Below are 20830 nucleotides of genomic sequence, written 5' to 3'. Positions count from 1 at the left end.
AGCAGTGAATGGTTAGACATTCTCACAGAATGGCAAGCCGGCATGCCTTTTGTCAACTCCGTTTTATATGGCCAAAGAGGACCATCACTATACACAAATTCACTATAATTAGAACTAGTCATGGACTGCAGAGTATTAAGATAACTGTGGAAAAGGTATCGGAGAGCAGCTAAGTGTGCCAAACATGGGACAGAAAAATATGAATTTACACAATGTAAGCTAAAAGATTTAGAGAGAGAAAGCAATTCACTAATGTTAAATTTTATTAACGTACAGATTGTTACCAGACTGCATGTAAAATACATCTATTCAAAAGTCAAACTATAACACCTATTCTGATTTTAAAAAAACACTGTAAAATGCTTGCTTCTTTGGATTGGGGGTATATATAAAATTTGAGAATTTAATGTCTAACTGTATAGAATAATACAGTTGATGCCTCTTAGCAACCCTATTATAAAACCAGCAGTTATTTCCTATAAATATAGTCTACAGTCCATTTATCTTTTAAGATACCTTGTTACAGTAAAGTCATTTCAGAAATATGTGACTCTAATAGTTCGAAAATGCTGGCCTAAAAATGTATAGTTATCACTAAAAAGGACTTAGTTTCTAGACCAATAAAACAATATCAAGTTATCAAATAAAAAACTTTTAATCATATAGTTTCTTTCGGGGGAAATAAAAATTTAAAAAATACATATTCAGTTCCCACTATGTACCATGTACATTAAAGGACTATCCTAATCTACTCAGTACTTGGTATGAAAATGACCTTATCAAATATGTAGCATTAAAGGACCACAAAACGGGGTTGGGGATTTAGTTCAGTGGTAGAGCGCTTGCCTAGCAAGCGCAAGTTCCTGGGTTCGGGCCCCAGCTCAAAAAAACAAAAAACAAAAAAAAAAACAAAAAACAAACAAACAAACAAAAAAAACACAAAACACCATGAGAGGACGTTGGGGTGGGAGACCAACACCTTTGGATTTTGTAAGGCATCAACAACCACTGACCCATTCCAGTCATTTCATGACCATCATCTCAAATAACACCAACCGGAGTAGTATTGAAAAAGGCAGAAACAAACATGGTTCCTCCTATCATAAATCTGGTCTATTTTACCGTCAAAAAGAGACTCTCAATGCCTGCAACCAAACATTACAGACCCTCTCTCTGCTACTGAATACTAGTAAACAATATTGTAGTCACCTTTTTAAGTCAACTATCAAAAGAAAGTCTGAATTTTTTGGAAAAGTTCCAAATTAGATTTTATATCTGTGAGATACACACGTTAAATATAAAATCGCTAAAAATTTATCTCAGATTCTATAAATCTATACAATAACAAATTTGTCTAACAAATTCACTGTAAGATGAGTGAGAAGGAACAATTCTTTTTCAAAATAATTTGAAAGAACTAGTACCCAAAATAATCAATGAAGATACCTGTAAAGATTTTCTCTTTAATGCGTTAAAGTCACAGTAGAAACATAGGCTTAACTCAGCTCTTCACTTAGCCTTAATCACAATAAGCCGCTTATTAGGCCCCAGCACAGGAGGGCCCGCCCGCTCAAGGCTTTCCTTTACCTCACTGCACAGCTCCCCCAGGCTCCATGCTTGTCCCTGAGAAGGTTGATGACTTTTTGGATTAACTGAGTTGCTGTCACATGGTCTCGGTATTTAGCTGCTCTTATCAAATGATCACACATCTTCTCCTCTTCTCTTTTGTCTGCAGAGTACTGAGCACACAGTGACTGGAATACAGAAAAAAAGAGAAAGATTTATGAATTAACTATAAGAATGTGGGCATATTTTTTCTTTTTGGGGGAGGGCACAAGGGTGGCACGTTGGACTTGGGAGCAAGCAAAGTGAACATGATCCTGGTGTACTGTGTAAAGATTCCAAACAATCAATAAAATTATGTTGGAAACAAATGTAGGTGAAAAACCTAAATAATCATGAAACAAGTTTTAGAATGAAGCAAACCAACCAAAACTTGAATGCTAATTTTATAATATTCATTAAACATTGATTAATTCAGCTTACTAAAGTCAATATTAAGAGGCACTCAGATGTTGTAAACAGTTGAACAGAGATTTTATCAGTGATAAACAGCCAGACATGTGAAGGCTGAGCCCTGGATTAAGCCAGAATGAACTGAGGTTGCAGAGGTCTTAAGACAAAGTAGAGAACAAATACTGCTATGAAATTAATTTGGAGACATTATTTGCCCTAGACAATTATGGTGAGTTTAGACTTCATTCAAATATCCTGAAATTTTTAAACAGAATAGTAAGAGACCAATTCACATATTAAAACAATCATGACACCTCCAAGAGAGTCATTTGTAATGAGACAACATAATTAAGAAGAGGCAACTTATGAGATCACTATACAACCAGGATTCGATGGTTTTACTTTTGGGTGTTTTTTTGTTTGTTTGTTTGTTTGGTGGCTGATTGTTGTGGTGGTTGGTTTTTTTGTTTGTTTCTTTGTTTTATTCTTCTCTCATATATCACATCCTCCTCCAACTCTCCACACCCACCCCCACTCTTCCTGAGCCCTTCTCCACTACTCCTTTCCTCTTCAGAAAAGGGTAGGTCCCCCATGGACATCAACCAACCCCCATGGATATCAATCCCCATGGCATATCAACCCCCATGGCATATCAAGCCCCATGGCATATCAACCCCCATGGCATATCAACCCCCATGGCATATCAATCCCCACGGATATCAACCCCCATGGATATCAAGTTGCAGTGAGTATAGGTACCTGCCCTCACATTAAGGCTGTACAAAGCGACCCTGTGGGGGTAATGGGGTCCCAAACCCAGGCAAAAGAGACAGAGAGATCCCCTGCTCCCACTCTTAGGAGTTGAAGAAGGACAAGCTACACAACTGTAACATATAAACGGAGGGCCTAGGTCAGACCTGTGCAGGCTCCCTGGTGACTCACATATAATACTCACAGTTCAGGCTCTGTGAGTAGGCGTTTTGTTTGGGTTTTTCTTGTTGTTGTTGTTTTTGTTTTGTTTTGTTTTGTTTTTTAATAACTTCAGTGTTTCTTATTTACATTTCGAGTGTTATTCCCTTTCCCGGTTTCCTGGCAAACATCCCCCTAATCCCTCCCCCTCCACTTCTTTATGGGTGTTCCCCTCCCCATCCTCCCCCCATTGCCGCCCTGCCCCCAACAATCTCGTTCACTGGGGGTTCAGGCTTAGCAGGACCCAGGGCTTCCCCTACCACTGGTGATCTTACTAGAATATTCATTGCTACCTATGAGGTCAGAGTCCAGGGTCAGTCCATGTATAGTCCTCAGGTAGTGGCTTAGTCCCTGGAAGCTCTGGTTGCTTGGCATTGTTGTTCATAAGGGGTCTCGAGCTCCTTCAAGCTCTTCGAGTTCTTTCCCTGATTCCTTCAACGGGGGTCCCGTTCTCAGTTCAGTGGTTTGCTGCTGGCATTCGCCTCTGTATTTGCTGTATTCTGGCTGTGTCTCTTAGGAGCGATCTACATCCGGCTCCTGTCGGCCTGCACTTCTTTGCTGCATCCTTCTTGTCTGATTGGATGGCTGTATATGTATGGGCCACATGTGGGACAGGCTCTGAATGGGTGTTCCTTCTGTGTCTGTTTTAATCTTTGCCTCTCTCTTCCCTGCCAAGGGTATTCTTGTTCCCCTTTTAAAGAAGGAGTGAAGCATTCACATTTTGATCATCCGTCTTGAGTTTCATTTGTTCTAGGCATCTAGGGTAATTCAAGCATTTGGGCTAATAGCCACTTATCAATGAGTGCATACCATGTATGTTTTTCTGTGATTGGGTTACCTCACTTAGGATGATATTTTCCAGTTCCAACCATTTGCGTACGAATTTCATAAAGTCATTGTTTTTGATAGCTGAGTAATATTCCATTGTGTAGATGTACCACATTTTCTGTATCCATTCCTCTGTTGAAGGGCATCTGGGTTCTTTCCAGCTTCTGGCTATTATAAATAAGGCTGCTATGAACATAGTGGAGCACGTGTCGTTTTTATATGTTGGGGCATCTTTTGGGTATATGTCCCAAGAGAGGTATAGCTGGATCCTCAGGCAATTCAATGTCCAATTTTCTGAGGAACCTCCAGACTGATTTCCAGAATGGTTGTACCAGTCTGCAATCCCACCAACAATGGAGGAGTGTTCCTCTTTCTCCACATTCTCGCCAGCATCTGCTGTCACCTGAGTTTTTGATCTTAGCCATTCTCACTGGTGTGAGGTGAAATCTCAGGGTTGTTTTGATTTGCATTTCCCTTATGACTAAGGATGTTGAACATTTGTTTAAGTGTTTCTCAGCCATTCGGCATTCCTCAGCTGTGAATTCTTTGTTTAGCTCTGAACCCCATTTTTTAATAGGATTATTTGTCTCCCTGAGGTCTAACTTCTTGAGTTCTTTGTATATTTTGGATATAAGCCCTCTATCTGTTGTAGGATTGGTAAAGATCTTTTCCCAATCTGTTGGTTGCCGTTTTGTCCTAACCACAGTGTCCTTTGCCTTACAGAAGCTTTGCAGTTTTATGAGATCCCATTTGTCGATTCTTGATCTTAGAGCATAAGCCATTGGTGTTTTGCTCAGGAAATTTTTTCCAGTGCCCATGTGTTCCAGATGCTTCCCTAGTTTTTCTTCTATTAGTTTGAGTGTATCTGGTTTGATGTGGAGGTCCTTGATCCACTTGGACTTAAGCTTTGTACAGGGTGATAAGAATAGATGGATCTGCATTCTTCTACATGCTGACCTCCAGTTGAACCAGCACCATTTGCTGAAAATGCTATCTTTTTTCCATTGGATGGTTTTGGCTCCTTTGTCAAAAATCAAGTGTCCATAGGTGTGTGGGTTCATTTCTGGGTCTTCAATTCTGTTCCATTGGTCTATCTGTCTGTCTCTGTACCAATACCATGCAGTTTTTATCACTATTGCTCTGTAATACTGCTTGAGTTCAGGGATAGTGATTCCCCCTGAAGTCCTTTTATTGTTGAGGATAGTTTTAGCTATCCTGGGTTTTTTGTTATTCCAGATGAATTTGCATATTGTTCTATCTAACTCTTTGAAGAATTGGATTGATATTTTGATGGGGATTGCATTGAATCTGTAGATCGCTTTTGGTAAAATGGCCATTTTTACTATATTAATCCTGCCAATCCATGAGCATGGGAGATCTTTCCATCTTCTGAGGTCTTCTTCAATTTCTTTCTTCAGAGTCTTGAAGTTCTTATTGTACAGATCTTTTACTTGCTTGGTTAAAGTCACACCGAGGTACTTTATATTTTTTGGGTCTATTATGAAGGGGTGTCGTTTCACTAATTTCTTTCTCGGCTTGTTTCTCTTTTGTGTAGAGGAAGGCTACTGATTTATTTGAGTTAATTTTATACCCAGCCACTTTGCTGAAGTTGTTTATCAGCTTTAGTAGTTCTCTGGTGGAACTTTTGGGATCACTTAAATATACTATCATATCATCTGCAAATAGTGATATTTTGACTTCTTCTTTTCCGATCTGTATCCCCTTGACCTCCTTTTGTTGTCTGATTGCTCTGGCTAGAACTTCAAGAATTACATTGAATAAGTAGGGAGAGAGTGGGCAGCCTTGTCTAGTCCTTGATTTTAGTGGGATTGCTTCAAGTTTCTCTCCATTTGGTTTAATGTTAGCAACTGTTTTGCTGTATATGGCTTTTACTATGTTTAGGTATGGGCCTTGAATTCCTATTCTTTCCAGGAGTTTTATCCAGAGTGTTGAATTTTGTCAAATGCTTTCTCAGCATCTAATGAAATGATCATGTGGTTTTGTTCTTTCAGTTTGTTTATATAATGGATCACGTTGATGGTTTTCCGTATATTAAGCCATCCCTGCATGCCTGGGATGAAGCCTACTTGGTCATGGTGGATGATTGTTTTGATGTGTTCTTGGATTCGGTTTGCCAGAATTTTATTGAGTATTTTTGCGTCGATATTCATAAGGGAAATTGGTCTGAAGTTCTCTTTCTTTGTTGGGTCTTTGTGTGGTTTAGGTATAAGAGTAATTGTGGCTTCATAGAAGGAATTCGGGAGTGATCCATCTGTTTCAATTTTGTGGAATAGTTTGGATAATATTGGTATGAGGTCTTCTATGAAGGTTTGATAGAATTCTGCACTAAACCCGTCTGGACCTCGGCTCTTTTTGGTTGGGAGACCTTCAATGACTGCTTCTATTTCCTTAGGAGTTGTGTGGTTGTTTAACTGGTTTATCTGTTCCTGATTTAACTTCGGTACCTGGTATCTGTCTAGGAAATTGTCCATTTCCTGCAGATTTTCAAGTTGTGTTGAATATAGGCTATTATAGTAAGATCTGATGATTTTTTGAATTTCCTCTGAATATGTAGTTATGTCTCCCAGGAGTTTTGTTTTTGTTTTGCTTTAAGTTTAGAATAGTAAACTAAGCAACTTTTCAAAAAATAAAAATGGCTTCTTAAATCATACAAATAAAATGAACTGGAAGCAAAAGAATCATCTGTGACATTAACAATGTGTAAATTAGTTCCCAAAATACTAAGACTTATGTTCTCCGAGTGATAGTGTGTATGTCAGAGTTGGAAAAGTACAATGTTAGACGGCAAATCTCCAAAGCACCTAAAGTAACTGGGTATATTCTAGTTCCCGAACGCTTGCTATCCTTTGGAGTTCTGTCACTCCAGGCATCACATTTAAGATGCTTCATGATCATGATTAGAAGCATGGGCAATGACACAAACTATTGGTCTAAAAACCCATAGCCTTAACTTAATATACATGCACACATACACACAGAGAAAGCCTCTGAGAAACAGCCTGCATTTAATTGGCAGTTTGGTGCTATACACTGTGGTTACCTGCCTCTCCTATTACATGGATAGTCAGATTCTGGATAAGCTGTACTTACACCCAACTCCTACCACAACACCAGCAACAAAGAAGGGTCCTGACTGTCCTTAACCACTTGGGTAATGATCACATCACACTGACAAAATAGCCCGGGTCACCCAATGTAGCTATTCCATGAAGTGTAAAGTTCAGAGTTTGGGTAGATAAGTTTCCCACCCTCACTCAGTGCACAGAAGAACAAATACAAATCTCCAGAAGCATTGAATATTCACGATCCTACATGGCAAGGGATGGGGTGGCCTGAAGATGAGGCCAACTCAAATACAGTAGAACTAAGGCAAACACAGAAAAAAAGTAGTGTTCAGTCCAAATGGAATCAAAATCTTCTAAAACATCTGAATCCTAGAAAATCACTAATGATGGGAGGTTCAGATAGTGGGAGAGGGGAACAGAGGGTAGAAGGGGCTAGGGAAAATAACTAGCTTTAAGGTTGTCTAAAAGCCATATGAAAACTACTATAAGATTTTATACGTGTGAATGGCGTGTACGTATGTGGGTGGGGGTGGGGGTTAATATTCTCCAAAACCACAAAGAACCCGTCCAAAAAAAGCCCACTAACAGGTAAGTTGTTAGGCACGCATGGGTTGCCTGAAGACCTCCAAACAGCACAGGCTACTGATCTTAATGTTAAGGTCCCATTCCGAAACACACTGCCTCACATGGCATAGAACAATCAAGTTGGTACTGAGCAGAAAGCTTCCTGCCTACTGGTGAGCTTTCACAGTAACAAACGCTGTGATGTGGGCTCCTGGGATGTCAAAGTCATCAACAATCTTACTGATCTGAATTACAATAAAGTCGAGCATGATGGGACATAGCCAGTGCTGTAAGAGAATCACACATGTTACTGGGGTAAGGACCATTTTCTGATTAGATTTAAGGCCTGCTCCAGAGGAGTAATACATGCCTGATAATGTAAATCTGGCCTAGAAACCATGGTTGGGTGAGCTCACAGACGCCAGGGGTGAATCTACTCCTAGTATTCTGCTAAACATATTAGTGAAACGACCCTCTAAATTAATATTTCTGTACTGAAAGTAATCCATGCCTTAGATCTCAGAGAAGTTCCTTTGTGAAGTTGACAGTGGTTAATACAGAATCTCACAAGTGACTAAACTGTTGATAATAAGTGTTAGTGGAGTGTTCAGTCACGCAGCATATCACACCCACCCCAACCCAAGGCTTGGACCATTAGCAGAAAAGAAGTGGGAACATTGTAAGAGACAGAGAGGTCAGGAGGACCAGAGTAAAGCAGTTTCTTCTGGACACGACAGGACGTACATCAGCTGTGGTTGCCTGAACCAAGACCTGCACAAGACAAGGCATTCAACAGTCTATCAGGGACTGGGAAAGGGCTCAGAACCCTCAAGCACTGACAATTGACAGCTTTTGGGAAATATAGTGTTAGTTCTCCTTAAAGTTGTTTCACTGAGTAGATGAACAATGTGCTAGTAAATTACCCCATGCCTATGAGCAAATAAGCAGCACAAAATGGACTCTGTGAGTTGAGAGGGGGTGGGGGAGAGAGAGGGAGAGAGAGGGAGAGAGAGAGAGAGAGAGAGAGAGAGAGAGAGAGAGAGAGAGGAAGAAGGTGAAGGAGAAGGAGGAGAAGAAGAGAGAGAGAAAGAGAGGGGGGAAGAAGGTGAAGGAGAAGGAGGAGGAGAAGAAGAGAGAGAGAGAGAGAGAATGAGAATATAAATTTGGAAACAGAGGTTAGGGGTAAATCAGTAGGAACTAGGGGAAAAAATATTAAAATTCAACCACAAAAGTTCCACCAGAGAACTACTTAACCTGATAAACAACTTCAGGAAAGTGTCAGGGTACAAAATTAACTTGAACAGATCAGTAGCCTTCCTCTACTCAAAGGATAAACAGGCTGAGAGAGAAATTAAGGAAATGACATCCTTCACAATAGTACCAAATAACATAAAATACATTGTTGTGACGTTATCCAAACAAGTGAAAGATCTGTATGACAAGAAATTCAAATCTCTGAAGAAAGAAATTGAGGAAGATCTCATAAGATGGAAAGATCTTCCATGCTCATGGATTAGCAGGATTAATATAGTAAAGATGGCCATTTTGCCAAAAGCAGTCTACAGATTCAATGGAATCCCCATCAAAATTCCTACTCAATTCTTTAAAGAGATAGAAAGAGCAATTTGCAAATTCATTTGCAATAACAAAAAACCCAGGATAGGGAAAACTACACTCAACAATAAAAGAACTTCTGGGGGGAATCACTATCCCTGACTTCAAGCAGTATTACAGAGCAATAGTCATAAAAACTGTATGGTATTGGTAAAGAGACAGGCAGGTAGATCAGTGGAATAGAATTGAAGACCCAGAAATGAATCCACACACCTATGGTTACTTGATTTTTGACAAAGGAGCCAAAACCATCCAATGGAAAAAAGATAGCATTTTCAGCAAATGGTGCTGGTTCAACTGGAGGTCAACATGTAGAAGAATGCAGATCGATCCATGCTTATCACCCTGTACAAAGCTTAAGTCCAAGTGGATCAAGGACCTCCACATCAAACCAGATACACTCAAACTAATAGAAGAAAAAGTGGGGAAGAGTATCAAACACATGGACACTGGAGAAAATTTCCTGAACAAAACACCAATGGCTTATGCTCTAAGATCAAGAATCGACAAATGGGACCTCATAAAACTGCAAAGCTTTTATAAAGCAAAAGGCACTGTCATTAGGACAAAACAGCAACCAGCAGATTGGGAAAAGATCTTTACCAATCCTATATCTGACAGAGGGCTAATATCCAAAATATACAAAGAACTCAAGAAGGTAGACTCCAGAGAGCCAAATCATCCTATTAAAAAATGAGGTACAGAGCTAAACAAAACATTCTCAGCTGAGGATTATCGAATGGCTAAAAAGCAACTAAAGAAATGTTCAACATCCTTAGTCATCAGGGAAATGCAAATCAAAACAACCCTGAGATTCCACCTCACACAAGTCAGAATGGCTAAGATCAAAAACTCAGGTGACAGCAGATGCTGATGAGGATGTGAAGAAAGAGGAACACTCCTCCATTGTTGGTGGGATTGGAGACTGGTACAACCACTCTGGAAATCAGTCTGGAGGTTCCTCAGAACATTGGACATTGCACTTCCTGAGGACTGAGCTATACCCCTCCTATGCATATACCCAAAGGATGCCCCAACATACAACAAAGATGCATGGTCTACTATGTTCATAGCAGCCTTATTTATAATAGCCAGAAGCTGGAAAGAACCCAGATGCACTTCAACAGAGGAATGGATACAGAAAATGTGGTACATCTACACAACGGAGTACTACTCAGCTATCAAAAACAATGACTTCATGAAATTCATAGGCAAATCGAATGAACTAGAAAATATCATCCCAAGTGAGGTTACTCAATCACAGAAAAACACACTTGGTATCCACTCACTGATAAGTGGATATTAACCAAAAAGCTCAAATTACCCAAGATGCAATCTACACACCACAGGAAGCTCAAGAAGAAGGATGACCAAAATGCAGATGCTCCCACTCTTTCTTAAAAGGGGGAAAATATTCATAGGAGGGGATATGGAAGCAAAGTTTAGAGCAGCGACTCAAGGAATAGCCATTCAGAGCCTGACACACATGTGGCCCATATATATACAGCCACCAAAACTAGGTAAGATTGGTGAAGCTAAAAAATGCATGCAGAAAGGGACTGGATATAGATCTCTCCTGAGAGACACATCCAGAGCACCTCCAATACAAAGGTCAATGCTAGCAGCAAATCACTGAACTGAGAACAGGACACCCTTGGGGGGAATCAGAGGAAATATTGAAAGAGTTGAAGGAGCTTGCAACCCCATAAAAACAACAATGCCAGCCAACCAGAGCTTCCAGGGACTAAACCACTACCAAAAGACTATACATGGACTGACCCAGGGCTCCAACTGCATATGTAGCAGAGAATAGCCTTGTTGGGGCATCAGTGAAGGGGAAGCCCTTGGTCTTGCCAAGGTTGGACCCCAAGTGCAGGGAAATATGGGGGTGACAGTAAGGGGGATATATAGGGGAAATACCCGTATGGGGGAAGGGGGAGGGGAGGGAATGGGGCCTTATGGACAAGAAACCAGGAAGGGGAATAACCTTTGAAATGTTAAGTAAAGAAATATATAATAAAAAAATTAAAAAACACATTCTAAGAAATTCTCAAAGAATTGATAAAATAATATATTTTTAAAAAGAATGACCTACATTTCCTCATTTTATAAGACTGATTTTTAAGACTTTCTTTGAGATCCAGTAAACTAATGGTCATTGCATACCAGTGTGAATCGGGTTTTTTGTTAATTCCCCCAAAAGCAACTCAAAATATAAGGATAGGCATGTGTATAAAGAAAATGGTATATGGTAATATACCATGTTATAAGGAAGCAATGGATGATTTTAAGGAGGTTAAGTTATTCATGGGAGAAAAAAAATGGACCCTTTTTTTCAGGAAGCAGAAGCACAAATGAAGAACAGAGAAGCAATACATTTTGATGCAAGGGATTTAAAACAAAATAAAACAAAACACAAAAAAGTAACTTTTTAACAATCATTTAAATGAAAGAAATTGTAGATTTCTGACTGAGACTAGAAAAAAATCACCATGAAATAAAATAACCCAGATTAACCTATCATCTAGCTAGTGTTTCTTGACAGTACTGGCAAATTCCTGAATCTCTCTGTCTCTGTCTATCTGTCTCTCTGTCTCTGTCTCTGTCTCTCTCTGTCTCTGCCCCCCACCCCTGAGTTTTATCTTTCTCTTTACGTTTAAACTCACTAAATGAAGTATAGCAAGTTGATTATATTAATTTCAAGAATCTATCACTGAAGAAGAGCATGTGACCATTGAATACTTAGCCCTACATCGCCCCCTGAAAGGCTCAGTGAACATCATGGAAGAAAAAGCAGATGAAGGGATAGAGTGTCCTGGGGCACTATTCTCAAGGTTTAGCAGCTATGGTTACCTGCCAAGGCTGTGTCCTTCAACATCTTGCCCCACCTTTCCCTGGGAATTACAGACAGCCAATGGTTGCTAGAAGAGGGAAAGACATTTTCTTTTTTTTAAATTTATTTATTTATTTATTTATTTTTTTGGTTCTTTTTTTCGGAGCTGGGGATCGAACCCAGGGCCTTGCGCTTCCTAGGCAAGCGCTCTACCACTGAGCTAAATCCCCAACCCCGAGGGAAAGACATTTTCTTCTGTGGTTTTATAATTAGAAAGATGTCAATGCTCCTATAAACAATCCCCATGAAATTCATTGGGAGGACAGAGAAGCAGGCAGTGCATGAAAGCTGAAGTGAGATCAGTTGGGAAGAAAAAGAAAAAATTGAAAGATTCTGGACAGGGGTTGGCGGTTGTCCTGGGGCAGGGAGTGACGGTTGTCCTGGATACAACCTGAGCACAAGCTCAGAGGCACTTTCTTTTCACTTTATCTTGGGTAGAATTTCCTACTTCGTATCACTCTAGTTTTTCAATTTCAGTGTCTTATGAACTAGCTATTAACATCACATGAGCACAACAATATCTAAATGTAAAAACAAATAATTAGCTTGGGAACAAAATATTCCATTTTATTTAACTATTGATAAAAAGTTTAAATGTGTTCCTGTAGAATTAATAAAATAAATATTAAAAACAGATAAAAGTGAATTATGTTATATTATGTAAGTGCCAATGTAGAGAATATAAGACTTATTAGGAACTAGGTTAAAGCAAATCAAATGCCAACTCACACTTCATGTTTGTTAAAGGACTATGACAAAAAAGCCACAGGACAGAATACTTTGTAAATTCTGATTTGAACAATCAGAGGGGTTGCTATCCCACAGCCAAAGCTCTGACCCATAATTCTTCCTGTCTGAAAGAAATGCAGGGATGGAAAGGGAGAAGAGCCTGAGGAAACAAAGGTCCAGCAACAGGACCAAAGTGGGATCCAGATCAAGCGGAGGCCCCAAGAACTGACACCATTACTGAAGCTATAGGGTGCTAAAAAAAAGGGACCTACCATGACTGTTCTCCAAAGACACAACAAGCAGCTGAAAGAGTCAGAGGCAGATGCGTGCACCCAGCCAATAACAGAAGCTGCTGACCCCTCTGGTTGAATCAGGGAAAAGCTGGAGGAAGCTGAGGAGGGGGGCGATCCTGTAGGAGGATCACCAGTCTCAATTAACTGGGACCCCTGAGATCTCTCAGACACTGGATCATCAACCAGGCAGCATACGCCAGCTGAGATGAGGCCTCCAATACATATACAGCAGAGGACTACCATGTCCTGGTTTAGTCAGAGAAGATGACCTAACCCTCAAGAGACTGGAGGCCCCAAGGAGTTTAGAGGTCTGGTGGGGTGGGGGAAGAGGTGGAGACATCCTTGTAGAGACAGCAGGAAGGGAGAGTGTGGGGGTTGGGAAGGACAGGAGGAGGTATGGGATTTGGAACTCTCGGGGGTGAACCAGGAGGAGAATAAAATCTGGAGTGTATAAACAAACAAACAAACAAATAAATAAATAGAAAATTATCTGGACAGCAGCTTAAGTGAAGACTATTATTCCATTGCAGCAAAATGTCACCTGATAGTGACATTTTCAGAGATTCTGGCAAGGATTACAAGGTTAACCTACAGATAAAGGAAGAATAAAGGGATACAGAATTCTTTACACTCCTTGTATCCTGTGTTGCATGCCTTTTTCTAACTTTACCTGATGAGTGGAGAGTCAAATTATTGATGGAAGTTGGGGGAAAAAGTCAATGGTCCCTGCACTCCCATGAAGCACTGGATGTCTTCATACTAAACGGTACTAAATGTGCCCTTACTTGCAGGAAGAACCTATCAGAGACTATTTGTGCTTTTTATAAATAGGTCAACAGTAAACATTTGCTGGCCTATCAAAGTCTGCTGAAAAGGCATTTCTAAAAGCAAGGACTCAGGTAAGCTAAATAGTAAAATGGTTTAAAGTCTTCTCTAATGGATCTTCCTTTACAATTTAAAAAGCAACTTTTCATATCTGACATAAAATCTATACATATAAATCACATTAAAGGACCATTCTTTCTTGATTATCAATCTCTGTCTCCTTGTAGAACATTACAGTCACATTTGACCTTAAAACATGATAAAAGGAAAACAAATAAGAATGTTTCTAAAAGATATAATGATCTTGTCTCTGTTCATAAATATCTGAATGGTATGCACCGAAGGTGTTCTCATCAAATACTCCTAATAATCTCTGCTATTCAGTCAGGTGCATGTGGGAGACACGTGAGTGGTACACATGCTGAGGGAAGTGGGGACACGGGTATCAGTGTTTGAAGGCTGAATGGAGGCACCACAAAGACATTACCCTAAACCTCAGCTACACTAGAATTTAGAGCATGAGAAATAAAGGGCAACTCTAAAACTGTCCTTCTGTGTATTATGAGTGGAACACTTCTCCACCACAACCTCTGCTTTTCTGAACACAGGTGTCATATAAATTATAGAATGCAACGTCTCACCAACAGCACAGAAATATCTGAGTGTAAAACAGTAAATATGGTCTTGAGAGCTAAATAATTCAATTTCTATTTAGTGACAAAGAAACTTAACATTTGTTATTTTGAAATTAATACAGAAAAATAAAATAAACATGCTTCCTAGAATTAATTTATTTGTAGTAAATAAGTAAAATTCTAAATAAACAGGAAAACAGTTTGGACTGGCCACTTACAATAAGTTCCCCAGGCTGGCCCACTAAATCAGTGGTTCTCAACCTTCCTAGAGCTGCAACCCTTTAATTCAGTTCCTCATGCTGTGGTGAACCCAGTCATAAAAGTATTGTGTTGCTACTTCATAACTGTAATTTTGCTACTGTTATAAATTACAGTGTAAATATCTGATATTCAGGACATCTGACATGCAATTCCCAAAGGGGCCATGACCCACAGGTTGAAAACCACTGCTCTAATTAAAGAAACAGATAATAATACTAAGTTTAAATTTCTTATGTGGATTTCATGATTCTATCCTATTTCAGTATTTGCCCTTTGTATGGAAGGTCAGAGATAAGTAAGCTGAAAATGAAATAGCTTACTCTGGTTTCCTCCCAGAACTGAACTGAGCTTCTCCTCTCTTGATACATTAGTGTTTTCCTTCATGGTTCTCTCTATTATGAAATTTTTGTAAATTTACCAAACTTTTCTCAAATGTTCCATTCAAGGCATCCATTTCCCATGTCATGTGCTATCATCAATTAGGCCTATCTTTCAATTTTCACAGCTGATTCAACAATTAATTCAAAATTATTATTATTATTATCATTAATCTATTTTTTATTTTTTTAAACTCCAAATTTACTTCCCCTCCTGGTCCACTCTCCAGCTGTTCCACATTCCATACTTCCTCCCTGCTCCCTCCAGCCCCTGTCTCCACGAGGATGTCTCCCCCTACTCTCCCCCCACCAGACCTCTAAACTTCATGGGGCCTCCTGCCAGTCTCCCTAGGGGTAGGTACACCTTCTCTGACTAAACTCAAGCCCGGCAGTCCTTTGCTGTATATGTGTTAAGCGCCTCATCTCAGCTGGTGTATTCTGCCTGGTTGGTGATCCAGTGTCTGAGAGATCTCAGAATTTGAGCCCATATTACTACCATAAAACTCATCTCTACTTGTATAGGAATCTTCCAACATCAAACCACACAGAGGTGAACTAACCATGCTATTACACTAGGATATGCTATGACTAGCTAGTCAGATTTTCTATATTCATTAACATGTAGCCTCCATTTTTCTCAGATAATTACCCATTTATTCCAATTTAGAAAACCCTCTAATAACTCTTCAATCCACACACCTAGATTTCTATTAGATTGAAATAAAAAACGAAAAACAATCTAGACAGCTTGTTACAATCATTGAATTTTTTAATTTTTATTGGATATTTTATGAATTTACATTTCAAATATTATCCCCTTTCCCAGTTTCCCCCTCCCATTGCTTCTATAAAGAAGTTCCCCCTACAACCCACCCACTCCCACATCAATGCCCTGGCACTCCCCTACACTGGGGAAACAAGCCTACACAGGACCAAGGGCTTCTCCTCCTATTGATTCCAGACAAAGCCATCCTCTGCTACACATGGGGCTGGAGCCATGGGTCCCTCCATGTGTTCTTTGGTTGGTAGTTTAGTCCCTGGGAGTTCTAGGGGGTCTGGTTGGTTGATATTGTTGTTCTTCCTATGGGGTTGAAAACCCCTCCAGCCCCTTCAGCCCTTTCTCTAACTGCTCTATTGGGGTCTCCAGTCTAATGGTTGGCTTCAAATGTCCTCATCTGTATCAGAAGGCTCTGGCAGAGCCTCTCAGGAGACATTCATATGTCAGCAAGCACTTCTTGGCATCAGCAATAGTAACAGGGATTGTTTTCTATATGAAATGTTTTATAGTATATATATACATTTATATGCTCTACTCTCAACCCCAAAAAGTACATGATTGCCAAGAAAACTTAAAACATAAGTTTTGTTTTGTTTTGTTTTGTTGGGCTAAGATAAAATACATGCTAGATGAGCACTCTACTACTGGGAGGTGAGAGACTCTCAGGACTCAAAGGGAGGGACCTTAGATGAAATGCCCTGCAGTGGGGAGAGGGAACCTGTAGAGCCCATCTCCAGCAGAAAGACAGGGCATTAAGTGAGGGATGGGGTTGCCAGCCCTCAGACAATAACTCTGACCATAATTGTTCCTGCCTGAAAGAACTACAGGGACAGAAATGGAGAAGAGCTTGAGGAAAAGGAGGTCTAGTGACAGCCCCAAATTGGGATCCCCAAGGCCTGACACTGCTATTGAGGCTATGGAGTGCTCACAAAAGGGACCTATCATGAGTGCCCTCCGAAAGGCTCAACAAGCAGCTGAAAGAGTCAGATAAAGATATTTATACTCAACCAATGGAGAGAAGCTGGTGACCCCTGTGGTTGAATTAGGGAAAGCTGGAAGAAGCTGAGGAGGAGGAGGGCGACACTGTAGGAAGACCAGCAGTCTCAACCATATTAAACATTGAAAGGGAAGGAGGAAGAGAGGAGAAGACTGGGAGAGTGACTGAGATCCCAAACCTGTGTTAAGATAGAAAAGAATGTTAACCTAACTGCAAAGAAAGAGGCCTCACAAACATTCCCTTTTAACCTCCAGAAGCTCACCTAAGAATGTCAAAATTACAAGGTTTTAAGCATTAGGTTTCTAGACTAGTATTATTTAATACACGGTAACTAATTCAATAAATTATTATAAAACATGTTTAAAATTTTGAAATCAAACTGTCGCTCAAAATATAAAAGAAGCCTTTCACAATTTAATGCTTAGTTTTTAAATCTCAAAAAAGCATTTGCTTTTAGGCAGAAAACAGATCAATGATACAGAAAATAAAGGAAGAGCTTGTAACCATTTTTTCTACAATTAGTAGGTTTACAGTATTTCATTCTATGTCAGAATACACAGTCCTACCTTCTTCGTTGTGTTTGAAATGCTACACATGAATTAATGAAATTTTAATTAGGGAAGCAAGGCTTGTCAAATAGTTTTAAGAGTGTGACTTCTCAATTTTCTCAAAATCACTTCCCCTATAAATTTAGTGGAAACTATTGGAAAGGAAAAGCACGTAAAGTTCAACAAATAAAGAAGTTTCTCAATATTTCACTTTGGAGGTCTCTCTGCTTTATTACTTTCCTCAGATTTAAAGTCTGATCTTTAAAAAAAATTAATGCTATCTATAGAAACCTGAGACTCCTGAAAAAGACTAAGAAAAATGAAAGCTTCAAACCTCAACAGCAAACAAAGTCAGCCAATGATACTGTGTGACAGCCACCTTTAATTCTAAAGTGATTTCTCTGTCATGCAACGCCTCAAAGTATTGATTTCTCTCAGCAGGAAAAAGTCTAAGCCAATGAAACAGATATAGCACCATCCCCCCTTCTCAGCCCACCCCATAATAGCATTCAAGGTTAAAACAGGGAGGACACTTATCAAAGTATCTCTCCCATTTCTTCTTCTTTTAATGGACTAGGTGCAATGTGTTCTGGGACCTTATCTCTACAAAGTGCAGTCCCCAATAATATTAAATGATTTAAAGATTAACACAGGTTTGAACCCTTTAAGTTTCTCATAATAAAAGCTTGTTTTAAAATGCTGTGGAAAAGATTTCTACAAACAAGTCATCAACAAGCACGCTGCAATTTGCACATACGTGAGTACTCTAATGTATATCTAATGTATACACATACATATACATCCAATATATATACAATACTGATTTATTATGTTACTCCTTACTAGAGTACCTATTAATATTTTATAAACTACCAAATTCTTAGATTAATTCACAAACACTATACGAGAAGGTAAGATAGTTCCATTAACAATGCTGGCAATACATCAAACGACTATCTGGTAAATTAAATAAAAGGTATCTTGGTATATGTGTTCAATAAACTGACAGAATTTAAACAATAAATAAGTCTGAATTTAAAAACTTTTAAAAAATCATACTGTGATTTCAAATCAGACAGAACTGTAATCATTTATTTAACTTAGTAAGGTCTCATGGTTAAATAAGTAAATATATTTATACCTGAAAATAAGTAACACATAGCTAAATATAAAACAAAAAAAAACAGTTCAAAAAACAGAATTGAAAATAATTGATTCAGCTTTATCAATATCCAAAATTAAATCAATACTAAAAATCACAACCTCTACAGCCCAACAGCTTGAGTTCAAATCTTATATCTGAAGTCTTTATAACTGGTTGGGCTATACGAAATTCTGCTTCTCAGATACTTCATGTAAAACAGTAGGTGATACAAGGAGATGTTTCCTGAAGGACTAAATAACAGAAACCAAATGAAGAGAGTGCTGTCTGCACAGAGTGACAGCTTCTGCAGGGTAATAGCCCTTTCTTCCACCTAAGTGCAACTGAATAAACCATCACAGCTTACAATAGAAATATAGAATAGATAAAGGTACCTGTACCAGAACTCCTCAGAGAGACATAAATACTGTATATAACAAAATGAAAAAAACCTTATAATAAACAAGTATTCACCAAGAAGCAAACACAAAAGACAGAACAAATAAAGGATAACACAATGAAACAGTGGGCGGGGCAGAAGCAAGCATGGAGAATAAGACAAGTAGACATGTGATTAGTGGTCATGCTAGAATCCCAGCATTCTGGAGGCCAACCTGGGCTACATAGTAGGTTTCAGTCTAGTGCAGTCTGTATGGCAAATCCTGTCTCAAACACTCAGCCTGTCAAACTGCAGCCAGAGCATTCCCCTTTAAGATACATGCTTGTGTTTTTCTCTAGTACAATAAATGTGTTAACCATCTCCTCCATAAAGGAGATATTCCTCCAAAGTTTGAATAAATTATTTAATGTATGAAATGTTAACTGAATTTGTGTTATCTATCTACACACTGTTATACTGCTCTACATTCTCTGGTTCTTACTGGCATATATTAATAACAGCCATTTCCATGGGGGGAGATTGAATCTGAAAGCTGCTTTATTTGCATTCCCTGATGGGTATGGATGCTGAACACTTTTCCATATGTTTAGGAAGAGAGGAGGGATCTTTAGATATTGGTGGTAGAAATGCAAATTGTTGCAGTCACTATGGAAATCAGTATAGAATTTTCTCATAAAACTGAAAATAGAACTAAAATATGAACCATTTATCCTGCTCTTGGGCATATAAAAAAGGACTCTAAATGTGCTTACCAGAGATTCTTGTGCACCTCTCTGTACTGCTGCAGTGTTCACAGTACCTAAGGTACTAAATGAGCCAAGATGTCTATCAGCACATAGACAAAGAAAATGTGGCATAAATACATGATAGAGTTTTATTCAGACATAAACAAAAGCAAAATTACGTCATTTGAAAGAAAATGGATGCAACATAGACTAAATAAATGAAGTGACTTAGCTAAGAAGAAAAATATATGTGTGGATCCTAGATATTATATAAATATAAAATCATGCATGCATATAGGCTATAAATGTAGAATTATGGCTGGAGGTCTGGATGGGAATCGAGACGAAGGAGAAACAGGAGAGTGACTATGGACTTAGTATATGATATATTTGTATGAAATTAACTTTATGAAACCTATGCTTGTGAAACGTATGCCAAACATAACTGTTTTGACAAATTTACATAACCAGGGACAAAGGAGAACTGATCTAACCGGGGAAACAGGAGGTCCCAACTAACCAAAGACAGCACTGCCTGCCTCCCAGGAGGCCTGCTCTAACCCAGGTCACAGCTCTACCATTCTCCCAAGAGGCCTGCTTCAGTCTGAGAGACCCACACCAGGTAACACCAGAGATAACAGATGGTGAAAAGCTAACACAAGAACATGAGCAACAAAAGAAAATTTAATTTGGCGTCATCAGAAGACATTTCTCCTACTACAGCACATCCTGGACACCCTAACACACGAGGAGAAAAAGATTCTCACCAAAAATTCCATTTCATGAAGATGATAGAGCCCTTAAAGTAGGCTATAAAAAGAAATCTCCTTTAAAAACTACAGGAAAACACAGGCAAACAGTTAGAAATACTTGAAGAAGAAACAAATAAATCTCTTAAAGAAATATGTTACTTGACCTTTTTCCCTTACTAAGATCTAGATTTAAAATCACATTTGATCATGATGATGGGGGACTTCAAGAAAGACATAAAGAACTTCCTTGGAGAAATGAAGGAAAACACAAATGAACAAGCAGAAGCCTATACAGAGGAAACACAAAAATCCCTAAAAGAATTACAGGAAAACACAGGTGAAGGACTTAAAAATGGAAATAGAAGCAAAGGGAGACAACCCTGGATATAGAAAACCAAA

At 39.0% G+C, this 20830-nt stretch overlaps 1 protein-coding gene across 8 annotated transcripts in view; it reads right to left on the bottom strand.

Moving 5' to 3' along the window:
• Lrba (LPS responsive beige-like anchor protein) overlaps positions 1 to 20830 on the bottom strand; it is a 580781-nt gene that overhangs the window by 340478 nt on the left and 219473 nt on the right. For all 8 annotated transcript variants that reach the window (NM_001439655.1, XM_087627154.1, XM_087627167.1 and 5 more), the window contains 1 exon segment: positions 1588 to 1754. In NM_001439655.1, coding sequence (NP_001426584.1) covers positions 1588 to 1754 — 167 coding nt within the window.

The sequence above is a fragment of the Rattus norvegicus genome, chromosome 2 (assembly GCF_021556685.1).
Source record: "Rattus norvegicus strain SHRSP/BbbUtx chromosome 2, alternate assembly SHRSP_T2T, whole genome shotgun sequence".
Taxonomy (NCBI): Eukaryota; Metazoa; Chordata; class Mammalia; order Rodentia; family Muridae; genus Rattus; species Rattus norvegicus.
The sequence above is the reverse complement of the archived record's forward strand: the minus strand, read 5'-3'. Positions and strand labels throughout refer to the sequence as shown.